This window comes from Aquila chrysaetos, chromosome 11, assembly GCF_900496995.4.
Source record: "Aquila chrysaetos chrysaetos chromosome 11, bAquChr1.4, whole genome shotgun sequence".
Lineage (NCBI taxonomy): Eukaryota > Metazoa > Chordata > Aves > Accipitriformes > Accipitridae > Aquila > Aquila chrysaetos.
In genome coordinates, this window is record NC_044014.1 from 40,564,354 (window position 1) to 40,590,551 (window position 26,198).

The 26,198-nt window shown below is 37.8% G+C and overlaps 1 protein-coding gene and 1 non-coding gene across 3 annotated transcripts; one reads left to right on the forward strand and one right to left on the reverse strand.

The window, feature by feature from the left end:
* Window positions 1-1,543: 1,543 nt before the first annotated feature.
* On the forward strand, window positions 1,544-13,001 carry DNAJC12 (DnaJ heat shock protein family (Hsp40) member C12). Of its 2 annotated transcripts, none has more exons than XM_030029710.2 (5): window positions 1,544-2,774; window positions 5,931-6,009; window positions 8,367-8,506; window positions 9,861-9,963; window positions 11,834-13,001. In XM_030029710.2, exons 1-5 carry the CDS (start codon window positions 2,697-2,699, stop codon window positions 11,926-11,928), a joined length of 495 nt encoding a protein of 164 aa, XP_029885570.1. In that variant the 5' UTR covers window positions 1,544-2,696; the 3' UTR covers window positions 11,929-13,001. The 2 variants fall into 2 exon arrangements, with proteins under 2 accessions (XP_029885570.1, XP_029885569.1); XM_030029709.2 differs by having other exon boundaries at window positions 1,573-2,774; window positions 9,762-9,963.
* A 6,605-nt stretch (window positions 13,002-19,606) lies between these two features.
* Window positions 19,607-19,688, reverse strand: TRNAS-UGA. The gene has a single exon. It is a non-coding gene; the product is annotated as a tRNA-Ser (tRNA).
* Between the last annotated feature and the right edge of the window lie 6,510 nt (window positions 19,689-26,198).

Sequence of the window (26,198 nt, forward strand, 5' to 3'; positions counted from 1 at the left end):
TGAACTTGTTGAAAATGCATACTCTGCCCTCAGGAAGCAAAACAACTGAAGTCAGTTGAGAAGAACTGGTACTGGAAGATTGGATGTATTCTATGGGAATAAATTCAAATAGAGATTTCCAGATCTTGCTGTTTTATTTAAACAGCCATTTATGACTTTTACAAGTTGATGGTAAAACTCCTGTTGTACTGAACCAGAACTTAGTTTCACTCTTGGCTCTAAACAAGCAAAATTGTTGATAATGTGTTAGGAATGAATAGAAACGTGTTGTTCGTGGTTGGGTACAGAGAACAAATAGATTTCCTCACTTTCAGTACTGTTTGTACATTCTGAGCAACACTAACCAAAATGTGTAGACACATAAGCTGTGCCATCTCCTGCGCTGTGATTCTCTTTCAAATAAAGTTTGTCCTGAAAGCATTCTTTATATTTTTTTTCTGCGTATTATATACAGGTTCTCTTGCTCTCCTTTTTTTGATGATGCTTTGCTCTGTGAGTTGTCCCACTGAAGTCAGTACGAGCAGTAAAAGACCGAGTTATTATTCAGTATCAGTATGTTGTGTCCTCCACACGAAAACCTTCAGACTGTGCTATGGGACCCTTTGCACCCCATGCACTGGAAATCTCGCGGTGGTGAGGGGGGCACAAGTACGGTTGCTGCTGCATTTTGGATCAAATCCCTTGTTTATTTGGTCTGAACAGACAAGAGTATAGATGGGACCAAGGCTTCAGCGAGCAAATTCCCTGTGAACAAGCAGCTTGCAAGTCTGAGAGTTTTGTCGTCTGAATCTAGCTCTTGGACCTGCAGCTCACCCTGCAGCACAGCAATAGCCACTGATAGCTGGAGGGGAAAAAGGGTTAAAGAGCCTTCCCTTTCACCTTAGGCAAATATGCAAGGAATACTTGGACAAGAATGGTATGTCAGGAGTGCTGTTGGGAAGAGGGACAGCTGTTTGTTTTTCATCCTCCCCCAAAGTACAATCTATTTAAATATTTACATGATCTCTTGCTAAAAGACTTTCTTTTCTTTCCTATACTTTTCTGGTTTATTATTAAGTTATGAATGGGGGAGAGGGAGAGATTTGTAATTGCTAATTCTTCTGCTTTATTGAAAAATGGTATCATTTTATTTACCCAGAGAAATATGGTAGTAGTGTTTTCTAACAGATTTAAATGGTTTCACTGAGGCCTGTGCTTTGCTGTTTAATATTATTGCTGCTTCTTTTCATGTACTTTACGTATTTTGTAATCTTAATAGGCTATCTGAACATACAGTAAAAATAGGAAATTTCAGACAATACAACCTTGAAGAGAAAGCAGTGGAAGACTAATATTTTATGTAGATAATTTCAGAACATTAATAATATAGATAATAAAATAAAGCACTTGTAAATGCAGAAATTATGTATTCAGTATTTTGTAAACAGTTCTGAATGGCCACTAGGTCCTTCACTGATAAACACACACCTGTTCCAGCCTTGGTCACACCCTGTGTATCTGTTCTGTGTAGACTCTCCTACTAGGTCACTGCATCTAAAATTGTGTAACTATTCAAGGTGTCTATTTGTAAGTGTTAGTTTAAAGAACCAGCAATATTTAACGACATGAAACATCTTGGATTACAAAGCTCTTGCAGGGAGAGAAGTGAAAATAGAGCTCCTTAGGCTCCAGAGGAAAGACTTCAGCAAGTGGTTAATATTACACCTAGGAAGTAATCTTTTTAAAAGAATAGATCATAGGAGACACTACAGTTAAACATGTCTGTAGTCTTTGTTGGACTGAGGCCTTGATCATTAATCACAGTTCAAAATTAAAGGTATTTCACTTCAATGTAAAATGAGTTTTACAAGGAATGTGGTTTGCACACAATACAGACCTTCAAGACACAATTTGAAAGTAATTTAGCATGAGAAAGAGTCTGTATTTAATTAGATAGTAGGTAGTAAGTATTTCATGTTGTCTTTTCATAGTCTTAATTTTGTCAGACATGCAACTGATGTACAAGAGCTGTTTGTTTTTGAAGAGTGGTACACCTGTACACTAGGTAGCCTTCAAAGAGTGAAGATTCACCCCTTTCTGTTGAAGTGACTGGCAGACCTCTGAGAGGCTTTGGCAAGGTCAGTACTTCATTCTCAAAAGTTCGTAGCCCTGTAATCATTATTTTGGAAGTAATCTTTACTCTCTTCTATGATTACCCATATAAACCCCTTGTCAAAGACTGTGGCAAAAGTTGCAATTAAAAATTAAGCAGAAAATATATTTTAGTATATGTAGGCTCAGGTGCAGGAAAGCCTTTAAATATGTGTCTGATTTTAAGTGGCTATACACGTGATGGCATGATCTAAATCTCAAATACAGCTAGATTTTAGTTAGTATCCACAACTCTCTTCGGTCTGGACGGGACCCACCGTTTAGTGTTGAAGTGACTTTGGCAACTACAAATCCCAGGGAGCATTGCCATTAGCAGGTTTGTGCAACCGGATTGGCATCCTGCAGGGACCAATGGCAGGCAGCGAATTCAAGAAAACCCATGTGTGTCAGCTGCCAGTATTAAAAAGCACTGGAGAGAGCTGTAGACCTGAGTGGAAATTGCCCGTTTCCCTGGGCTACTTTTAAACCCTTGTGTGAGCTTTGTATTGATCTTATATTTTACACCTCTGTGCCTGGGCTTGAAAAAGACGGCTGGACTCGTCTAGATGGATGCAATTCTGAATTGCAAACTGGATGACTTGGAAGATTACTACAACTTGCTAGGATGCGACGAACTATCGACGGTAAGAGCCTTCCCCACCTCCCCGCCAGGTTAATAACATTTTGAACGTGCTTGTCTGTCTACAGGGGGGGATTTGAAGTTGTTTATCTCTACAGGCAGGACTATTTGAAATGCATTGTGAACCTTCTTTCTTGCCACTTTTATCTTTTAGTATCTTCCTTCGTAAAGCTCTAGTTTCTGATCTATATACTGATGTTAAGATCCTAGAATAAGGCTTATATTAAAAGTGTCTTATACAACAGGATTGTATTATAGATACAGCTGAAAAAATGGTTTATTCATTAATTTAGTTCAACATGTGATATGGTTATGAATCATGAGCCAACTGCATAAATTTGACAACATTCAAATAATATTTTGGAATATATTTTCAGTTTTAAAAGATGAAAAAAGGTATTTATATGCAACTAATACAATTAATTTTCATAGCTGTAGGTCACTGATAATGCTATTGAGTTTCTCAAGTTTTACACATTTTTTAAATGTTTTAAAATCTGTATTCATTAGTTGGGAGGAAAACAAAAAATAATATCTCTTTTTCATTCATCATATTAATGATTTTCAAATGCTAATTTTTATGACATTCAAATACTAGTTTTACCAATTTATTTTGGTAGCAGATATATACTTTATAATGAGATCTAGCTAAGCAATTGTTGAATGATTTGTAGCTAAAACAAGTGTTCTTCCTCCTAAAGGTGTCCATCCATATAGCATTTTTTGTATAGTCTGAGTTAGTCTTATGCTAATATTTTTTAATCTAGTTGTTATATTAACTGGAATTGTGTTTCAATTTTGGAAAAGGAGTTTTGATTACTCTGCTGTAATGAAGGATGTATTCAGTGTGGATAAAAGCTGTATTTTTCTCAGTAAATTTAATCAGATGCTCTCATCTGTCCTAGTGGTCAAATGCTGGGAAAACACCTCTGTCTTTTCTGTCACTGAAAGCATACTAGTAAGCATCTTTGATCTGTTACAGAAGGCAATTCAAAGCTTTTCCTGAGGTAACTCCCAAGAAATCATCCCAGCAGAGGGCGGTGTGAAAGTTTCTATGTAGGCTTGTTTCCTAGATGCTATTTCTCATTTTCTACCTCACACTAATTCCTTAAGGGCTTAGCAATTAATGAACAGTTTAAGTACCTATGATAATAATTTTTCAAATTGCTGAAAAATGAAATTAAAAAGATGGAATAAATCTTAATGGGTTCTGAAGAATAATCTGTCAAGTATTATTTATTGAGAGAAGCAGCAGATGTTACAGGGTTGTTTTTGACATGGGAGTAGGAACTCAGATCACAAGTTGACTGAGTACCATGATTGCCTTCCATCAGGATGGTGCACACTACTTCTAACATTTAACAGAAATTTGAAGCATTACAGGTGTTTCTCAATCACGTTACTCTGTATATGCAGTCAAGTATTTGTAGCAGCACAGGCTTCTTTAGGCATATACAGCACATTCCCAGCTGCAGTACTTTCACCCAAGCTGTTGAATATGCTGGTCTTTATCTGACCTGGTTAAATTTAAGCACAAATAGTCTCAATTTCTACAGATTTTCCCTGTATTCAAGTAAACACCCATGTTCATTCTTGGCTTATTGTGGAATTGAGCTCATGGACACGTAGTTCATCTTCAGACTTGAGAGGAAGAGGGAGATTTAATCTACATCCTTCTTCCAAGAACAGTTTTATTCATATATAGTGTGTATTGGATACCTTTCTTGGTAAAACATCTCACTGAATGTTTTATATAAATTATAAATATATTTTTATATTTTTATAAATATATATAAATATAAATTATGTTTTGTATAAACTTCCTATAAACTTTTCCTTCTACTGATTTTTTTTTTTCTTTTAAACTGAAGACTTCCAGGCTACCCCTCTGCTACTGTACATATTTTAACTTTAAAGTTCCCCTTTATATAAATACATTTTAGAGGTGGTAGCTTGCTATATAGTAATGAGTTTCAACAAGTTCTCTGTACAATGTATATATTTTTAAATGTCTTACTGACTGGAGATATACCACCTTATATCTGTCCCTCTGGAAGAAGTTACTGAGAGGAGCGAAAAGAGTAGAATTCTTAAAATACCACTGTAGACCACATTTTTCCCAGCATGTGACAACAAAATTTGGCCAGCTAGTTGAGTGAACTGTAGTTTTATTCTGAAGAAAAAATGTTATGAGCCTTAATTTTGAAATAAATCATTTAAATTGTGCATGGATATCAGGGTTTGAAGGATGGGTATATAAACAGCCTTTCTAGCATGGGAAAGTATAGTAGCTAATTGATATCTTAGGGCAAAATGTTGTAAAAGCTTAAGCTATACTGGAATGATATAAAGAAGTTTTGGCTTCTGAATTATAATAAGAAGCAAGATACTTTGAAAAATCTGAAAATTAATCTAAGCTGATGCCCACTCCAGTGGTTTCCTGTATTTTGTTAACTGTTAATATGTCTTTGTTTTTCCAGTGGTTGTAATACTTTATGGTACTATAAACTGTGTGGGAACTTGTAATTAACTAATAAACTAATACATGCCAATATTCTAATATTGATTATAAATTTATTCTATTCCAAGCCAACCTTTTTGCACAGAAAATTAGCTTGACAGGAAGAATGTGAACTGCTAGTTATCTAGCTTTGGGGTACCCAAGATGGAAGTCATGTAGCACTGGCTAAATTTCTTATGAAGAGGATATGGAGAAAGCCACCCAATCCCACAAATTCATCGTCAGCAATACAGAAGGTCTTTGCCTCCTGCAGTGAGACTTCGTTAAATGTTAGAGTTGATTAAACAAAGTGAAGAGCAACTGAAGTGATGCATTTTGCCTATGTGGTCAAATGTGAGGAAAAGGTTTTGCATGCATGATCTTTACACATCTTTCTAAAGCCAAAGTGCCATATTGGATGACTGAACTTCACAAAAACAAGAATAAGGATGAGTGTATGGAAAATGAAATTAAACAAGCAGTGTTACTGACAGATGGTTGTTGTTACCTATTTTGCTTGCACTAAAGCTTGTAAAAATGAATAGGAAAAAATCTTTCAGCATTCTTCGTTGTTCCTCCCAACTCCTTTCAAAAAACTAATTTGAAGATTGTTTCTGTGTGTATATATTTATTCACTTAAAATCTTGCTATTATGTTTAGGTTGAACAAATTCTTGCAGAATTTAAGATTAAAGCCCTTGAATGTCATCCTGACAAACATCCTGGAAACCCCAAAGCAGGTATGTATTCTTCTCTGTTTAAAAACAAACTATTTTTTTCTTATAGTAACATGACTAAGATATTAAATTCAGCCTTAAAACTTTATTAAATATTCTTTTTCCCCAAATATTTTTTAATTGTCATGTGTATTGAGCATACTGTCTTTAAATAGCAAGCTTTAATGTTTTTTCTAACACTTGCACACTCCTAGGAAGACACTTTTTGGATTTCCCCCCCCCCCCCCCCCCACCCCCCCAGGACTTTCATTTTGTTCTTCTTTTGTGGTAGAACATCTTTTAATACAGAAATTATTTATGGAGTGTATCCCTTTCTAGACCTATGAAGTTGGCTTGCTTCCATGCTGAGAGGCATTCAAGTGCCATACTTGCGTCAACTAGTTAATTTGCTTCCATGAACAAGCCCATCAGGAACACATTAAATGTGCTTTAGTTTCTTTTAATGTAATTTAATGACTGGAAATAAAAAGAAGCCAACACCACATGAGTAGCCATCTGTTTCCAGAACAGCAGCTAACATTTGCGTTTATGAAAGTGTGCAGTTCATTATACCTGTGATAGCTAAGCAGCACCTGAGTTATTTGGAGACAATCTTACCCACTGATCACCACAGTATAGCTGTAATCAGTGCTCACTGATGTCTGAATAGTTTATATTCTTGTAATAAAGGTTGTTCTGATCATAAGTATGGTGCCCACCAAAAATTTGTTGTAGAATAATTAAACAGGCTTCTCATTTTGATTAATGCACAAAACTTTTCCTTTGGATTCTTCCTATTAGTTTATGCTTCTGTTGTTCAGTTTATAGTTAAACTGAACACCACAGCCCACCTACTTGTGTGAGTTTGACCTCATCCACACCCTCCTCTGAGGTGGCAGAGCTGGGAATATAGCCAATGTAAAATGAGACTCCCGCTCCACTGCCTCCAGCAGAGCTCTCAGCAGGGCTTGGCTTTCCTTATTGATGTGCCATCCTAGCCTAGAATCAGAGAGCTGATGGGGGGGGGGGGGGGGTTGGAGGGTGGCGTTAAAGGACGAAATAGGTAGCATTTTTCACTTTGAGATTCCCTGACAAGGAACCCCTGAGATCTGGTGTTTGAGAGACAATCTACCACCTATTCACAATAACCTGATCACTAATATTTAATTTATTTTAAATGATAGCACAAGTACCAATGAAACCAATGGAATCATCTTTGCACAAAATTCTGGCTATGGCAGCAGGGAAATGAGACTATTCCAGTACATGGTCCTGTTTTGCCTGCACCACCCGGCAGTCCTGCCCTGTCCCCCATTCATTGAAACTAACTCAAAATGGGAGGCCAAGTGCCAGATGTTGGAGCAGCTTTGTCAAGAAGTAGTATTTTATTCTCCATTTACCTGAATATGCTGTATTTATGTTAAATACCTTTTTACAGTACTGGTGAAAGTTTACTTTGTATTTTTTATTTCATCAGCTTAAAGCTCAGTAAAGAGTAATTAAAGTAGACCTTTTATTTGTTGAAAACTAGAAACACTAGAAAAAGGAAATCTAATAGAACTGCCCCCTCAACCTGTTGTCTGTTCTTTGATTTATAGTTATCAATTTTGATTAGTGTTTGGGCTTAGTGTATGTCAGAAGAAATCTCTAATTTGTAAACTGGAATAAATGAATAATAATGATGATAGATCACTGTAACATAGGTGACTCATAGATAAAATCTAAATCTTTATAACCCTTCTACAAATAGTAACATGCAGCTGCATCCTTAGTAACCATTTAATGAAAAATTACCCTGTAGTGACAAATAAGAGTTGTCATTCATGCAGTCTGGTATTCAAAACAACATTTTAGCACATGTGGAAAACATACCTAATATAAAGCTCAAGTTACTTAATTTGAACAATATTAAGATTCCTCTTCTTGTCAATTTTTGCTTGTCCTCCCCCCCGCTCGTGTTTTCTTGGTGTTGTGCTTTGCTCTGACTTCCTTGCTGCTGTGGATGTATGTTCCTTCTAAGCGTTATTACTCTAGTTCAATTTCCCTTTTTAAGGTTGTCTGCAGGGGGCGACTTGTGCCTGCTGTACTCTGTAGGTTTCTCTGAACTTAAATTCAGAAGATTTTGAACCCGGTAGACAAATCAGCATTTTAGTCCTCATTTGAAAAGGATATCAGTTGTCCACCAAAGGTGCTATGATCCTAAAGCTGGCTAAAACTGTGCAAAGCTGTAAGCAGAACCACATACCCTTGTCACTTAGTCCTCCTTCTGTCTCCTCTGCTCTGTTTGCTCTAAACCATTGTTGGCAGCTCCCCTTTCACATCTGAACTAATTTCTTTGAAAACAAATATTGGCTTTAGTATCTTTTTGGTTTGTGTTCTAGTGGAGAATTTCCAGAAGCTGCAGCAAGCGAAGGAGATTCTTACTAATGAAGAGAGTCGAGCGCGTTATGATTACTGGCGACGAAGCAAAATTACCATTCCATTCCAGCAATGGGAAGCCCTGAGCAATTCTGTGAAAACGGTTGGTGTTGTCTAAGTTTGGGCCTTCAGGAGGAGGGGGAGGTAGGGCTGGTCCGGAGAAAATGTTGCAGTGAGTGAGGGGATGATTTGCAACACTTCTGCTGCAGTGGTGGGTTTTGGGGATGGGAGTAGTGCAGAGTGATTCCTGCACTAAGGATGTTAAGGAAATGCAGGAAAAATTGGAGTGCCATAGAAGCCCATTCACAGAAGGCTTTTAGGCTAGTGGTTTTAGAGTTAATTTATCAAGTTGCTGCTTTTATGTGTATTATATGAAGTTTAAGTAACTTAAGGGCTGTTTTCAAATGCTTCAGCACACTTTGCTTTTGTAGGAACCTTTTATTTATTTTCAAACTTAGATTAAAGCTAGGACCTTTGTATAATATATTCTCCTTTTGGTATATTGCTTATCAGATAGGTTTTCTTGCTATCTGATTAAATAAAGAGCTCATTGAAAAATCTAGAAGATAGGTTCGTTGGAACCCTGGGCTTCACACAGGTCTTTGGAAGAGCCCTGCTAAGCTAGTGGGGTGATTTGTGACAGAGACAGATGTTCTAAGGGTTGTTTTCCCTCCTAATTTTGCTAGTGAGATAATCTGGTATCATGTTCCTAGTAGATCCTAATTCCATAATGTTTGATTTGTTTTTTTCTTTTTTTTTTCTGCAGCATTAGGGTGAATGATAGTTTCAAGTCTACATTGTCATATTTTAAGGCAGGTGAATGAATGTTTCCCTTGCCCATTCTGCCCACCTCAATTCTGCTTACAAGAGAAGTTTGATCCTCTTCAACTAAAGCATTATGCCTGAGCTTCAATGTTTGCTGGAAGTATCCCATCAAGCTTAGTTCCATTCCAAACAGAAGTCATTCCACAGACTTTAATAGTAAACGTTTCCAAATTGTCTTGCTTTCAAGGGGCACCTTGAAGTCAAAGACAGCTTTGAAAATGGAAATTTTCTAAGTCACTCAAGCCCTCTTTAAAAAGTCATAACAGAAGAAACTGGATAAAAGACCCTTAGAATTATTTGATGCACTTGTACATTTTGTTCTTCATCCCCACCTGGCATAAACTATCCTCTCGAATGCTATTTGCAATATGTAACTGTGCTTTCCCCTACCCTATTGACCTGCAAGCTTCTCTCTAATAAGTGCTTTGTTTAACCATTTATTACAGCGATATAAGAAAGAAAAGAGAAGTTCATTAAAAATCTTTTAAAGCATAGGAATTAGTTCTTTATTTGTAATTTTTGCATTTCTTTAGTCGATGCACTGGGCTGTCCAAAGTAAGAAGGACCAAATGCTGGAAGCTCCTGACTTGAATAATAGCAATAGTATAACTAATGAGATTTGGACCCAACAGCCTGAAAACAATGAAGATGGATTGTCAGATGGGAACAGGGAGCAAGGAGATGTTGCAATTCCTGATGTGAAACCACAGTCTTCAAAGAATCCAGACTCCCCCAGTAAGTAAAACCAGCAGTTACATAAAATTGCAGTATCCAGGGATTGGCCTGAAACGGATGCTTTTAGTCATGAGAAATTCTCCTCCAGAATAATATGTTTAACTGGTAGCTTTTTTAATGTGGTTTTGGGTTGGGGTTTTGTTTTTGGTTTTATGTTGTTTATCATTTATTTAATTTTGAAGCTTTCAGACCTTTCTTCCTCCTTACCCCATGTTTGCTTGCCTGTTTGCTAGTAAAACCAAAAACTGGAGAAGAAAAAAAATTCTCATTAAGCCAAAATGGAAAGTTCAGTTTTGCTGCTATACCAAAATGAAGGGAAAAAAAAAAAGAAAAAAAGAAAAAAAAGTGCAATTCTTTTCAGTGATATTTTAAAAATAACTTTAAAAACTGTTAAATAAAATATTTAGGTATTATATTATTTTTTTTATCCAGCATTCAGTAATTCTGTAGAGTTTGCATCTGATGAGTTAATGAGGACTAAAAATTGAGACTTGAAGGCTTCTTTTGTATTTGAACAGGTTTTTTAAAAAATAGTGCATGCACCAGAATAAATGTGTATTTCAAAAGCTGTCATCTGGCCATTTAGTATTTCCTGTCTGTTGTCTAGGTTAGTATGCCTGAATCAAAGTTTACTTACCACAACGGCCACCCTCTGTTCCGCTTGATCCTTCAGGAGTTTCATAATCTTAGGCTTATGTTATCAGAGAACTATTATTAAATAAAGTCCTGTAATTTCTCTCCAGCTTGATCACACAGGAAATTAAGTTGAACTGTGAGGGTAGCAAAACCTAATTTAATCCCAAACATTTGTGCAATGAAGAAAATGGATAAGAAAATTTTACAAACAAATGTATGTGAGGCAAACTGAAAATTTTATATTTTAAAAATATGCTCTATAACAATATACTATTTGCTATTTTTTGGTAATTAAATCATCACCGTATCCTTTGTAGAACAGTAAAATTTCAAAGTAAAGAAAACATCATCTCATTCCTTGTAATGGTGAGCTTTCTTTGCAGGCATCTTCTTTCTCATAATTTTTTGAAGCTTTAGTTTAATTTCCATAGATTTGAATGGGAAAAATATCAAACCCATCAAATGCCTAGTTAATTTATTCAGTAGGCATATATTTATATTAATAAATGTTAATTAGAATATGTTTATTTGACAGGGCCTGTATGTGCTTCAGTGTTCATACTTGATGTTAGGATGTTGATAATGCTTTTGTTTTGGTCCAGGAAAATGTATTATATTGGATTCCACTTTTAAACTGAGATATTTTTCGTTCCTGTCTGCTGGTCTGTAAGAATTATGGACTACGACTCCACGTAGCTATTTCAGCCTGAATAAGAGGTTTTAACACTAAGTCTGGTAATAGGTTTCAGCTTCCTGATATAGGAAGATCACATTTTAGTATTAACAGCCCATAGATCATAAAAACATAGTGCAGGGTCTGAAAAACTCCTTTACTCTCTTGTATGTGGAACGGGCCATTGGTACCTTCCCTCCACACTGCTGCCTTTCACTTACTTGGAGATTTATCGTGTCATCCTCTATCTCTTCTTCTTTCAATTAAGCAAATGCAATTTGCTCAGTTTTTCTTTGTAAGTCCTCTTTTCTGGACTGCCATAATTCTTGCCGTTCTCCTTTGGACTCTTCCCAGCTGATATATATCTTGAAGTTTGGTGTTTGCTTCAGTTCTTGTTCAAACAGTGCTAATAATACAGAGATTGTCCCTGCTAGTCAAGAGCACTGGAAGTGACCAATTTTTTACTTACTTTTTTGGGAGAAGATTATCAAGTATTATTTCAGACAACTTAGTTTTATACATGTTTATAATAATATACTTGCCTTTCTCTTTTTTCCTCAGGATTTTCAGAGGCAAATTACTGGCACTTGCGTTTCCGCTGGTCAGGGGATGCTCCATCAGAGCTTCTGAGGAAATTCAGAAACTATGAGATCTAAAATGCAAAACACACAAGAGCGTGAGATCATCTGTTCAACAATTCAGTATTTTTTTTGTCAGCAGTTATAAGTTATTTGTATTTTGTATTCGTTCATTGTGATGTGACCATTGTTCGACTAAATGTCTTAATACTGATTCGTTAACACACGTTATGAGCATTATAGATGGAGGTCTTTGTTTAATAAGCAAATTTTAATAAGTAAAGCTGTTTTCAGTATTAACATAAAGTGATTTTAGTTATTTTGTGAGGTTATCTAACATCTTATGTATTGTTTCTTGTATTCTTAAATATTGTGTAGTGAATAATATTTCTCTCAATACTGTGATGTTATAAAGAATGTACTCTCAGTAGAACCAAAAGTCAATGTTAGACTCCAGCATATCATCCTGTTCAGTGATGATCTTCCAAAAGCTATATGACAATGAACGTTAAACAAAACTGTGCTTATTTCTAAACTCTGTACTCTGGTTCACTTCTCCATTGTATTGTACTTACCGTAGTGATTTATAATGCACGCATGCACAATACTACTACAAACTTAACTTGTTGGAGAATAGTGATCTTACGATATAGATGAAATAAGAACCTTCTTATTATCCAAGAAGGTCACTGTGATAGATCAAGCACCCTTAAAAATAATTTGCTTTCTATCTTAACAAGTATACTTTTTGCACCAGCTATTTATTTTGGAAGTTCCAGAACTTCACTTTTCCAGTTAGCAACCTTCTTCTTCTTAGGATTTATTGGTGGGCAACTGATACCCCTTGTATGTGTGCCAGCATTGTCCTGTGGCTTAATAGTAATTTCCCTCCCTGCTCTGGCCTGGTAGATGGGGTCTTATCATGGTTTTGTATGGTGAGGAATGAAGAATCAGGCCCGTCAGCATTAATGTGTACAAAATCTCACATGAAAGGTTTTTGATATTTTGGGCAACTTTTCAAATTCTACATTGTATTTATTTATTTCATATTTGCTTTCTTCTTTGTAAACCTGGCTAATATGTCAGGTATTGACATCGTGTTTTTGTGCAGGCAAGTAATTCTGTCAGCAACAAATAAAACTGCATATGTACAAAAAGGGGTTGTTTTCATTTTTTAAATTGAAATCCTCTACCCACCACAGAGATCCCTTTTGAATTTCTTGTTATTTGTCCCCTCAGTGGGTAAAAGCTTAAAGGGGTCCAGTTATGAATCTTGGGCATCTCCATGGAAAGTCTAATCTGAAAACTACAGTGTTCTCCCAACATGGAAACAATATTACGATGTCTGTCTCTCCCTGGAGTGACATGTTTGGCTCTTCCATGCGAGGGTATGATGTGCTGACTGACCTACTGTGCTCCTCCTGTTGGTGCCTATTTGCTATAAGTTGTAACGCAGGTGCCTGCCAATGGAACCCTGATAATATGTATATCTTATTAACCTCATTAGTATATTTATTCTGGTGCCAGTTTTCATTACAGGGGCTGATACTAGTGTTAATGCTGGTTGTGTTTGTACCAGTTTATAAAAGCTCAAAGTACTTCTGCTGATACAGCTACATTGATCCAGGTTTGATGGCATCAGTAGCAATAGCTATTTTTACAGCACATCATCCTGCTTATCCAAAATTTTTTTTTTATTTCTACATGCTTTTCCCTTGCATATCTTGCAGCTGAAAACATTGTAGAGATGAGATTAATAATTCTCTTTAATATCTGCTAAATGTAATTACAAACTTTCTTCTAGTGCATATACTGCTTTCCTTTATATAAAGGTATTTGCTCAAGAAAGACTTTCAATCCATTTTATAGGGAGGGACTGTAAAGAATGTCAGTAGTAACAGGAGAAACTCTAGTTCGTGCGAAGGATACAAAGTCATAGGGTACAATTTTTCTCTCTAACAAAAAGACGGAAATGCAACCAGCTGGAGTACTTTTGAATCAGATGGCAGCTCAGATTCTCTTCTCCCCATTTCACTAGCTGGTAAAGGTAAAAGGGGGTAATTGGATGGATGATTCAGCACCTTACCAGCTGGTTTCCCTTCAGAAGTGAGTATACAATAGACCCTTGAAAAGCGAACTCATTTTTCATGTCATTAAAACTGATGTCATTATTAGCCAATTGTTACATGGTTTGTTTTGGCAAAGCACCTTTGATATTTTTTCTGGTTGAATAATTGCAGATATTTGGAAGACTCTTAGCTGATGGCAAAACTTGCATTTTGCAACATACCTGCTAGAGATCAGTACTCTAATTTGTATTTGGCCTAGCGAAGGGGGCAGATTATTAACTGGTGCTCTAGTACACCAATACCAGCTTTTTTTTTTTTTTTTTATTTATGTATACATTTAACTTGAAATGGTCCAATTTTCTGTATTTCTTAAATACAGTTGAATTAACCTATTCAGTTGAATTAACCTATTCCTAGCAGAGCAAACCCACAGGTACTGGAAAGCAAGAGGAAGCTGTGCAGCCTTTTTTGCTTGTGGGACAGCATTGGTGGGACCTGACCTGTTGGCCAGTAAGAACAGTTAACTGGAGGAAGTGGGCAGCCCCAGTTCTCCCTCATGTTAGAAAGGAAAGAAATAAGCACTTGACAGGTTACTTAGTGTTAGATCATTCAGGGCCCACCCCCCAAGCATAAACTGCTTACCTTTTTTTAAAAATATATAGTATTTTTAGAAGTTATTTTGCTAGTAGCATGAAAAGATCCAGTAAATGTCCCACATGACATCCACAATAATGTGGTGCCTTGGTCTCTGCACTGGTAAGCACATAACATATTTAATATGCTTAAATATTAATTGGAGCAGGGGTTGTAATGTGGATCTCAAGCTCTGCAAAGATGTGATTAAGAGGCAACAGAGTCAGTTATACCTGTTTTTTCAGTGGCCAAAAAAGAACTTAATTTTCTCTGCAAAGTGGAAACAGCTGCAAAAGGACAGTTGTGGGAGCGGGGAACAACAGCAACAAACCCAGATACTATATATTAGAATTAGGGCCTGTGAATCTCAAGCTGGGGGAGAGGGCAGGTCCCTGCAGGGTGTGGTGAGGTCCCATTTTCTTCTTTAGCACTTCCTGTGAGTTGTTTAGGTAGGTAACAAAGGTCTTGAACCTTCTGGCTATCTGAGGGGTCTGACTCGGTGTGTGCTTCCACTACACAGCTATTGAGCATTGCCAGGCTTGAGTGCTTTGTTAGCTATAGCTCTAAGTGACTTCACTTAGCTTGGTATGAAAATAAACAGACCCGTGAAGTGAGCCTAGATCCTCTGGAGTCTAGTCAAAAGTACTGATTAAACTTGGCCATTACTGGACTTGTAAGGGCTGATGAGATTTCAGCTGGAAGTTATGAGATAGCAGATGGGGGTGCAGGTGGATGATGTTGCTAATAAAATAGAGAGAATAGGACATGTGGCTTAATACTGTGTTTCTAGGTCTCTGAAATGGTATCAACCAGTTTTGTTATACCAGAACTTAAGCAACTATTTAGCCAGCTGTTTACAATAAAACTGAACAGCTCTGGGGGGGGGATTGAATTATATAAAATTAATATATCTTTAATTACTGCTGTCATGTCTGTTCTTGTGCAAAGGCTGAATATATAAGATTGAGAATGTTCTAGTTCTTCACAAACTTTTTGTTTTGCCAGTATTTGCCAAGTTGTTTTGCCAACATTTCCCAAGTGGCAATGTAAGAGCTAAAGTTTTGATGATGAATACAGATAGTATATGACTTAAAATCTCAGGATGAGTAATGCTGAATGATAGGTAAGGCTGTTTTCCTGAATGTTTGTTTCCCTCTTTGAATGGGGTGGAAAAAAAAAAAAGGCAGTTTATATGTTCTGTAATAGAAGCAAGTATCCTGATGATTAAAACAGATACTGGGTAGCTTTAATTTCCTGAGCATGAACATTGCTATCTTACACTTTCATATCCTGAAATGAGAGACAAGACTGCTGGGAAGGTAAGCAGTGAAGCTGTTGTAAAGCTGATAAAATTACACAGCAAAAGATAAAGCAACTAAGTTGTCAGCTTCTGTCCCTGTCAGATGGCATGATATTTATCAGTTAGTTTGTGCTGGGTATTTTTATTGCAGCCCAGCGTACATACTCATCCTGCTGCTGTAAGCGTTGCCATGCCCCTCCCTGACGGTAGTCACTCCATTATGTTTGTTCTTTCACCTTCACTATATTAGTCTCTTCTTCCTCCCGTGTTAATGAAGACGAGACTCTTCATGTGCTCTGTTTGTTCCAGTTTTGAGAGGCTTGTGCCTGAGTCATTACAGTGGTGCACAATAGAGACCGGGAACTTTTACATGTTTTCGGTCTCTGATGGAGATTATAACCTGCCACAGAAGATGGATGCTGGAGAAAATGAACTTTCTTTCCTCTCTATTCCATCTTCACAGTGGTTTGCTCTTGCTCCCTTCTTCTGGTGGGGCAGTAAGGGAGAGGGTTTACTTCTAGAAAATGAAATTTGCTGCCAATGTTTAGAAGGTTTCCAGTCTTGATGTGCGATGTGGTTCTCAGTGCTTTGGATAAAATGATTTGCTTGCTGCTTTGTCAAAACTGTTTCTCTGAAAATACCAAAGGACTCTTGGCACCCAAGGCAGACAGCTTTTCTTAGGACATGCAGTTTGAGTCTCAAGCATCAATCCTTACAGAAACTACATTTACTTTGTCAGGATTGTCAGAGCTGGTCCTTTACTAGCAGTTAATTTCCATGGAGCCCCCAAATTTATGCTGGGTAGAGGACTTTCAGCTCCTCCTCTTTCTCATAAACAACTCTGTGTGAATGATATTGATGGAAGGGGGGGCAGGAGAATGAGCAGAAAGGTCCAGAGGAGTAAGAGACTGTTCCAGCTGGTTGGGCCTGGGCGCCTTTGGTGCTTTCTGCTACTTGCGGTCCTCACTTTCAAAGGACCTGAGTCTTCCCCAGGATTCCCATGTCTATCCTTGGCCTGCCACTGCCAAAAGACTAGGCAGCTTGCTTCGGTGTGGACAGCTGTTGATAAAAAGGAGCCTGGATGTCTTAAGCATTTCTTTGCTTAGCTGGCTGGAGGCACCTTGATCACCTTGATCCCTGAAGGTAGTGCGCAGTGGGTCTGAGCCAGGTTTGGGGAGGAAAATTGCACCAAGTGGCAGAGATATGGAGCAGTACCATGTTAGGCCTTTATGTACGTTTTGGGGTCTGGACTCCAGCACCAGACTCATTACTGCCTTGCTCTTTCTCACTCTCATAGCTGAGGTTTAAAAAGGGAAGCACATCAGAACAGTAGCACTTTAACTCCTTGCTACAAAATGGAGACGAAAAGCGATAGGAGTCAAGAGGAGTGCACTGAAGCCAGAACACTAATGCTGCTGATGCGTATATAGCTTTAGTAGGCTGTTTGGCAGTCCCTACTTACTTTCTTCTGTAATTACAAAAAACTTACAAAAAATAACTGCAATTAAAACCATATGGTTCTTCCCCTTTAGTGCCTTGATGGGAACATTTTCATAAATCTTGCTGAAGGGTGAGGGTGGGAAATAACTTGTGTGTTCACTGCTGCTCTTTTATTTTTCAGCTGCAAATTTTAAGGAAAATCAGTTTCAAGGAGAAAAGGTTCATTGAATGCAAATACTTCCTTAGAGGAGATTTTTGTTGTTTTTCTGACAGACTGGCCTCTTATTTTTCAATATAAAATTTAAAATAACCACAACTTCTGGTGTCGGTCATTTGACATTTCCATCCCCAGGAAGGTCCCAGTGAAAAGGACATCCTGAAGTTGCAAACTTCCTCATGAATATTGGGTTGGTGCTTTGTCTTCAGATCTATTAAAGCAATGAAACATGTCTTTTGGAAGTAAGACACTTAAAGTGGTTAGTAAAAAACCTGGCAACTTCTTCAGCTATACAGTGGAAAAGAAGGACTGACTTACTGCAAAACTTGCCCACTGTGTTTAGTATTTTGACTCTTTTAATACTTCTAATAATCTTTTTATTAATTTGGAATGCTACCCAAAACTGCATTATACAAAGTACAGCTTCTCTCATCTGTTCCAGATTACAGGTGTGGGTGGGATCTTCAAGTTATAAAAGAACAAAATAGAGTTTAAATTCCTGACTGATTAAACAAAATCAAGCCTTATATGTGGAAAAGAAGGTTTGGGTTTTTTTGTTTTTTTTTCCTATCTGAAATGTGCACACTCACTAAAAATGTTGACATTTTGCAGAGTGACTAACATGTTATACTGCTCTAAGCACAAAATTTTAAGCTGTTGTTAGAATACAAATATGCTAAGGTGAAAGTAGCACATGTACTGTACCTTAGCAAAGGATGCTTAAGTGGGTACTCTTGAATTTAAAATCTGTCTCTTCTGCAAGGTCTGAGATAAGATGTCTGATTCCAGTATCCCTTGGCACAGACCTTCACATGTGAGAACTTAAGGGAAATTCCTGATGTTACGGTCACGCATTAAATAGTACCATTGTTAGTTTTTTACCAGTTTAAGATTCCCTCTAAAGTGTAACCTCTGGCACTTGCACGTACCCTAACGGAAACAAACACCCAAACTTGAAATCCCTGGAAGCCTTGTTAGGGAGCACTTTGAAATGTTTATTTTGTTGCCAGCTTAAACAATTGTTTGTTTGTTCTCTCTTTCTTTTATTTTGTTCTGAGCAGGGATATGTTTCCTCTTCTTCCCCCACCTCCACTTTTTTGATGAAATTAAGTTGCACTAACAAAACATGATGCTAGAAAAAATGGGTTTGCATGTGCGTTTGTGTTGGGTTTTTGTCTTGTCTTTAAGAGAGATGATAGGAGTGAAAAGTGGTTGTTCCTACTCTAGCCGATTTTGGCCTCTATGGAAATGGCCTTTTTTCTTATTTCCAGCCTTCTCTTACCTGACTTTGCAAATTTTCAGCTCTTCCCTAATGCTGGGGTCACATAGGAGGAGATTGACACATCTGAGTGGTGAAAGGCCAGTTTAAGCCAGTCAAAAAGAGGGGAGGGGTGTGTGTGGGGGAGTGTGTGTGTGTAGGGGGAAGTGCCTTGTTCTTATGTTTTTCCTCGTTATTGGTTGCATAATGACTTCTGCGGGTTCTTTTTCCCCCAGATTGTGTGTGTGTGTGCGTGCTTCATGCCTGTGCAGAAGGGCAGGAAAAGATGATCTAGGACCCCCTCACTGGAGGTCTAGGAGTAATCAGAGCAGCTTCCTTCATGAAAGGGAAGGTTTGATGGAGCAAATGCATTCAATATAGAGTAGCCTGCTGCTGACAAGCTTTTATTTATTTTGTATTAGCTGCAGAACATGGGGCAGGCCAGCAGCCCTTTGGGCAAACCGGGACACTGTCTCTGTGTAAAGCATTAGATTAATGCACTTGGAAAGTGCATACAGGGGACCTAGCAGGTGAGCTGTGGAAAGAACGCTAATCCTAGCGTGCCCTTCTCCCACCTTCAGCAAGTGCTGTCTATCACAAGTGTTTTAGATGCAGTGCTGGAAACTTGCCCCGGGACCTATTGGTACTTTGGTAGTACTGTTGTTTCTTGACAGAAGCAGGGGAGGAGTGCGTAGGCATGGCCTAACGACTTGCACTAAGATAAATACTAGATAATCCCTCTTGTCGCTGCAGAGGCACGCTTAACAGTGAGAGAAGACGTGAGGAGTAAAACCTGCACATCGTAAGAGGACGGAGAAAAAAACGAAGCCCCACCGGGCCGCAGCGAGCAGGGTTCGAACCTGCGCGGGGAGACCCCATTGGATTTCAAGTCCAACGCCTTAACCACTCGGCCATCGCTGCTGCTGGTAGCAATATGCCCCGGCTGAACTCCTTACGGAGCGTTCCGGCGGCGGAAGTTCCCGCCCCCAGCCGCCCGAGGGGCCAATGGGCGCCCTCGCCTTCTCCCTGCCGCACACCACCCCCGCGCCCGGGCCGGGCCCAGAGACGGCGGTGGCGGAGGCCTGCGCGCCCGGCGTCATGGCCGCCCCGCCGAGGCGGCAGCTCGCCGACCCTCCGTCCTCCTCCCCACCTCCGTCCTCCCCCGGCCCTGCTCGGCCGGAGCGTTCCTCGGAACTGGGTGCTGGCGGATTTCTTTTTAAAAGATAACGTTTGTGTGTGGGAAAGCAGACGCGTTAGTTACCGCTATCGCCTTTTTATTTCCCTTTTTTTTTTTTCCCCCCTTTCTGCCCAGTTCCAAGAATCCCGTTTTGCTCAGTAGCTCCAGTCAGCGCAAAGGCGCTGAGCGGCGTGAGGCTTTAGGCAGTTGAAATAAGTGCCACCTTTCATACAGTGATTTTTCGCTAACGTAGCTAACAACCGGAACAAATTTCCCGTGCAGCTATTCCGCTCGGGAAAAATACATGTCAATTTGTATGCTTCTGGGTTCTTCAACCTGAAACCTAAAGGCTGTGTCTACTCCTGTAAAGTAAATGTGCCTGGGAGTGTTTGCAGGCACACTTGAATTTGCTAGTGATGATGCAGCCAGTAACTACTACAAAATACAGTAACTATTAGGCATTGCGTTAATTTTTACAGTGGTGGTATCTTTTTTCCCCCGTTTTTACTAATTCTGTTCTCTCAACTGTTACAAAAGTTGTTACAAAAGTCTCTATTGTAGGACTTTTATATGTAATTTCATTCACTGTAGATATATTTTTTTTACCCTAGCGATAGTTAACTGTGTGAGCAGTAGTATAATGGAAATTAAATCTAACTTGACTTTATACATATGCTGCAATGCATAAAAAGAATAATTTTTCTTTTCATCCTTTTTGCAGGCTGTGTTTATGCTAGGAATTTTACCCTATTTTCCCTCCTGTAGTCACAAATTTTGTTAACTTTTTTTTTTTTTTTTAAAATAGCTGGAGTGAGGTTGATGATTGTGCTCCACCCCACCCCTCCCTTTTTTTTTGTACAAGTTATTGATCAAGAAGCATTCTTAATAATTCTCTAACTTTCCTCAGTACCAAAAATATTGCTGGATTAATAAAGATCTTAAAATAGGCTTATGAAATTAGTCTTTTAGGACTTTTCTCTGGAACCTGATTCAGGGAATGTAGAGGACAGACAGACGTTAGAAACCACAAAGTATTTCTATAATTTGAAAAGAACTTGGTTATTTTGTACTTCAATATTTATTAAATTCTCTTTACCGTTTAAGTTAATACAGCTTTTAAAAAGGTTTTGAATCCTCATCTTTAATTGCTCATTAGCAATTGGGAGTTAGCTTAGTTTGTGGTCATTGTCGGACAGCTATGATGGCTCAGTTCTGCGTTATGAAAACTGATAGAGAATTTATCATTAGTTTCAATGGGAAACGATAAGAACAACAGTGTTTATGGACCACTTGTAGAAACAGGGATGGTCCCTCGCTGTATGCAGGCTTGTGGTGGTAACAGACCTTGAATCATCCCTCTAAAGTAGACAGTAAAAGGCTGGATTGATACAGAAAATTTGATACCACATATTAGTGATTATTTTTTTTCTTGCACTTAACTGCATAGGGTTCAATGCTACTGTTAATATTATCTGTATATTTCTTCTTTCTCTCCTGTATGTCTTTTTGTGTTATTGTGGATTAAAAAAAAAAAAAATAAAATCAAACTTTATTTAGAGTTTATTCCTGTGCTGTGTTTTAGATAATGAGAACATTTCAAAAACATTAATATATGAAATGGTCCTTGTTATCCTACTTTGCATCCCCCTATCCACCTCAGTAGTTTAGCACCACAATAATCTTTGTCTAAACTGTTGGTTGTTTAATGTGCTTATACCCAAAGTGATTTGGACAGTTTTTGCTGATGTCCATGTAGTTTTGTGTGTTTGGGTAAGGCTCATAAGCTGCATTATGACTGATAAGATGCTGCCTTTATCCCCTAAAAAGCATGCTTATACCAAATTTTTATGATCATGTAAATAGCAAATGTGCGAAGAGCAGGGTGAGGAAAAGTAGTGCCTTCAGTATACCACATTATAGCCAAGGGGAATGTCTTAAAGAACCGACATAGAACTGGAGACAGTCAGAGATCATGTTTGCGGGTGGAGAAACAAGTATTTCTCAGGTATACATGCCAGAAAAGACTTGTTGGGGCTTTTAGTACAAAGCTTTTTTTTTTTTTTTTTTTTTTTTTTTTTATTAATTGATTTGAGGACAAGGAGCAAAGCTGTTTACTTGTACACTAATGGATCTGCTGCAGATCTATTTTCTTTACAGAAAACAGACTACTTGAAATCCATACAAGTAATTTATTTTTGGAAGCTCTTATGAAATGCAAGAACATTTTTACTATTCAAAGCCAAAGGAAACCAAATTATAACAACACATCAAAGTTCAGATTTGGTAATACCCCTTCAAGTAAGGGTATTTGTTCTAACTGTTCCTGAAGGGACTGAACCACAGCTGTTGGTTTTTGGTTGTTTTGCTCCCCATCTTGGACAGAAATTTATGCATATGTGCTATATATTGGTCTTCATGTGCTTCTTACGTGTATTTGCCTCACAGCACATGCATGATGGATAGGACTGAGATTTCCAGTCATCCAGCAGGCAATCTGCAGCTTTGAGTGGACTGTTGGATATTTATAATTCCTGGATGATTACACAACATCTTTGCGTTCTGAATAGATGACATGTCCAGGATGAGTAAAGGGCAGTAACTTAGACATATATTCTGGTCATGAATGAAGGCCTTTTGCCACTTAAGGTTGTTTAATGACCTAGAGATCCATGCAATAAATGGCATGTTACCACCCAAGTCTTATATGTTATTTGCACAAAGATATTTTACCCAGAAAACATTAACAGGAAACTGTTAAATGCTCTACATTTTTTAATTTTGCCCACTTATTCAGGACAGTTTGTAAGGGGGAAAAATTGCCCTTATCTATATGAAATATAAAATATGCCTTCCCTGCTTTTCCAGATGCCTTGTTCTGTTCTGTTACTCTCATTGAAGAAATGTGCAAAAAATATTCCATTATATTACAGGGAGTCATACATTTAAAATGTTCTTAAAGTCTAAATCAAAATGGTCTTGTTTTTAGACTACAGAAACAATTCCACTGAAGTAGGACTAAGTAATACTTAGTACTGTGGTTTCTGAGAACTCTAGACAACTTTTTCCTGTACTTCATTAAAGGAGAGTCTTTTTTAAATACTCCTTTCTTGACTGAAATGTTAAATACAATTCTTTAGTCAAGAATTTTTGATATTTTTTTTTTAAATTAGGATAATTCCTCTATAAGCTGAGAAAATATGGAAATTGTTACTTATCTACAGACACACTTTGAGCTGCATAAGGAAAATGTTCAAGAGAAAATAAGGAATTGGTATGTTTGTTACTGTTTTATGTGGGTTTAATAGCAAGGAAAATCAATGTGAATGGTATCATTAATGTCTGTGGATGGTATCATTAATGTCTGTACTATGCAAATATTCACAACACCAGAGGTCTCATGTTATTTGACCTTTGTTCTAATAGCTGCCCCAAACTATAATAGCACAATTCCTGTGTCTCAGGAATGAAGTTAATTGGCATCAATACTAAATTATGGAATCATGTTTTGGAGTTTGTATTTGAGCTCCTTTTCAAGACATGTGTTTTAAATCTACTGAAAATTATGCTGGAAAGACAATTATATTCTGAAGCCATGCAAAATGCAGAAAACCCAAACAAGACACAGCAAAAATAAATTACAGTGTGGTCTCAGTAACAAAAGAACTTATTTACTTGGCAGAAGGAGAGGGGTGGTTATAGACATTGACTGAATACAGAGCTTAGACTATACTCAGCCTTTGGATTCAATGGAAATGCCCCTGCTACCTATTAGCAAATCCAAACTGCTTCTTGAAATCAAACTTATTTGACACCAAAAAGAAGGTTACCAGTCTCTGGGCTCATGAATGGTAAGACCATGTCCTTAGGAGCGCTGTATACTTGAGCACAGTTTTGTGCGGTGACACAGGGACACACGGACCGCTTATGAATTGTCCACCTGGAAACCCTTGGGTGGCTGATAGGCTACATAGCAATAGCCAATGCATTTCTAAGACCACTGAGGTCTGAGGGTTTGGATCTGGAGCTTGAGGGAGCACTTGAGTTCAGTTGTTCTCCATCAGGCCTTCCCTGGAAGGTTAAACCCTATAGCCTAACCATTTCAGGCCCATAGGCTTTTGCCTGTTTGCAATGAACACAGATTTGTAAAGAGACATCTAAAACATACCGGCAGTATCCTGAGCCACTGAAATCTGGAAACAGACTCAGCGTTCCTTCTGTCTCACAGTTTACAATGTCTAACTTTTATATTTTGACTTTAGAAGCCTTTATTTCCTACCAGGACTAAGAAGAAACTTATTTTTTTCTTTAAATGATAGTTGCTTTTATTCTGTGTTCTGTGTCCACATGAATGTAGGACTTGAGTTAAATGTGCAATTTCAGTAAAACATAATAAATCATGAGAGCTGGCTGACTTGTGTAAATGACACACGAAGTGTTATATTTAACCAACTACATTCAATTGAATCTTGAAAACTCGGTGTTTCTCTCTAGAGAAAATTGTTACTTGAGCAATGCTAGAGTGACCTCCAGTGTTCTTTGTGCAAGCTGCAAGTAAAAGAGCAGACAGATGTGTTGCAGGTACCACATGCAGAAGGAGCAGGTTTAAGCACTTTCATATAATAATCTTCGAAGATGAGCAGTGATCAAAAAGGGATTAGGGAAGAATGGTATCATTTGCAGATTGCTATTTGAATTCTAGCACTTCACTATGAAGTTACTGTGTTCCCAAGACAGAAGGAGATCTAACTACAACACAAATCACTGAAAACATTCTTAAAGAAAGCCTCAACTACAATAGCATTGCAGTGTTAAGTCCTAGATTCTGCGGTAGGGAAATTCAACAGTATCTAAAAAAGTCACTAAAACCTTGAGACAGAAGCCTTAAGTAAAACTGAAATTCCTATAATAAGCTCTGTTGCCAAGTGCTGGAGAACCTCTGCACATACAGGTGTTTAATTAATAAAGCATGCTACCTACTGTACATAATCTTATTTTAAACACCTTAAAGTCTGACATATTTGACTACCTTTAAGAGGCTGAGGCAATGTAAGGGGCGAGAGGTCAAATGAAAACTGGTCTCGGGCAGTCTGAGTAGGATAGAGCTTCCCCAGCATTCAAGTAGGCACGTGGCTTTCAGATGCCTCAGCCAGCTGCTCAGGTCATCTTTTACAGACATCGAAGAGGGAGATCCTTGTCCCCGGTGGGCAAGTAAGCTCGCCTATTTCAGAATGGTATGAGCAATTCTTCAGAAATACTTTCCAGTAGCCATTGAGCAGCCATGAAGATGACTAGATATGAGACTAAAAGCCTAACTAAAGTATTTGGTATGTCATAGGCTGAAGTTAGCAATGGTTATGCAAATATATGGTTAATTTTCATACAATGATATTGTCAAAGAATTAGTTCATTATCAGAATTCATGCATATAACATCACTTTATGAATGTATTGTTCTATAATTTTAGAATTTTTGAACCTATGGCACCTCTTTTTGAATGGGAATAAAAATTACAGCTGACAGCCTTCAGGAAGGATTGTGGTATTTAAAAAGTTTTCATAAACTGAAAATGCAATTATAATATATTTGGTTTGGAAATGCTTAGAATTTTTCTTCATGGCAGTACTAAATGTGAAGTAAACAACAAGAAAACCTTTAGAGTATCTTGTGGGCTTTTAATGTAGATTTAACTGATCAAAGATGAACACAGGATAACAGATAAAATTTCCCAATGGATAAGTGTATTTTGGAAAGTAAATTTATCTCCCAAAGGTATCTTAAAAGCTTTATTTCTTAAGTCACTTAAAACTAGCAAGAGCTGGACACTGGAATAGATAACGGAGAGAGAAAAATCTGGTTTAGGACTGTTATATAAAACAATGGTAGCAGAACAGGTTTGCCTGTATTTTTTTCATGTCTAACTTCTGTAAGTGGACAGAGACTGTAAAATCTTTAATAGGAATATGGACAGTTTAACTATACAGTAGAAAAAATGCGCAAATGCTAATCAGCATGCAAACGTATTCTTCAGCATTAAATAATCTCTGTATTATTACTGTCTTCTTCAGAAATACAGGACTGAGCCCCAAGCACTTCAACGCTTCACTTTTCTTGCCTTTTTTGACTGCAAGTGCAATATTCATTTGGTAATGCCTATTCCATCCCTTCTCACACATTTGCTCTGTGGCCTTTTACTTAATTTGATCTCTATCAGCTTTACAAATGCCATAGTTTCAACATTTATTCCTGTTAGAAAT

What these genes read in the sequence shown, in the direction of transcription:
- DNAJC12 (XM_030029709.2), top strand. Translation starts at nt 2,697, where the DNA reads ATGGATGCAATTCTGAATTGCAAACTGGATGACTTGGAAGATTACTAC. An exon ending in GATGCGACGAACTATCGACG is followed by an intron (nt 2,775 to 5,930) that starts GTAAGAGCCTTC and finishes TATTATGTTTAG; the next exon opens with GTTGAACAAATTCTTGCAGA. An exon ending in TGAGCAATTCTGTGAAAACG is followed by an intron (nt 8,507 to 9,761) that starts GTTGGTGTTGTC and finishes GCATTTCTTTAG; the next exon opens with TCGATGCACTGGGCTGTCCA.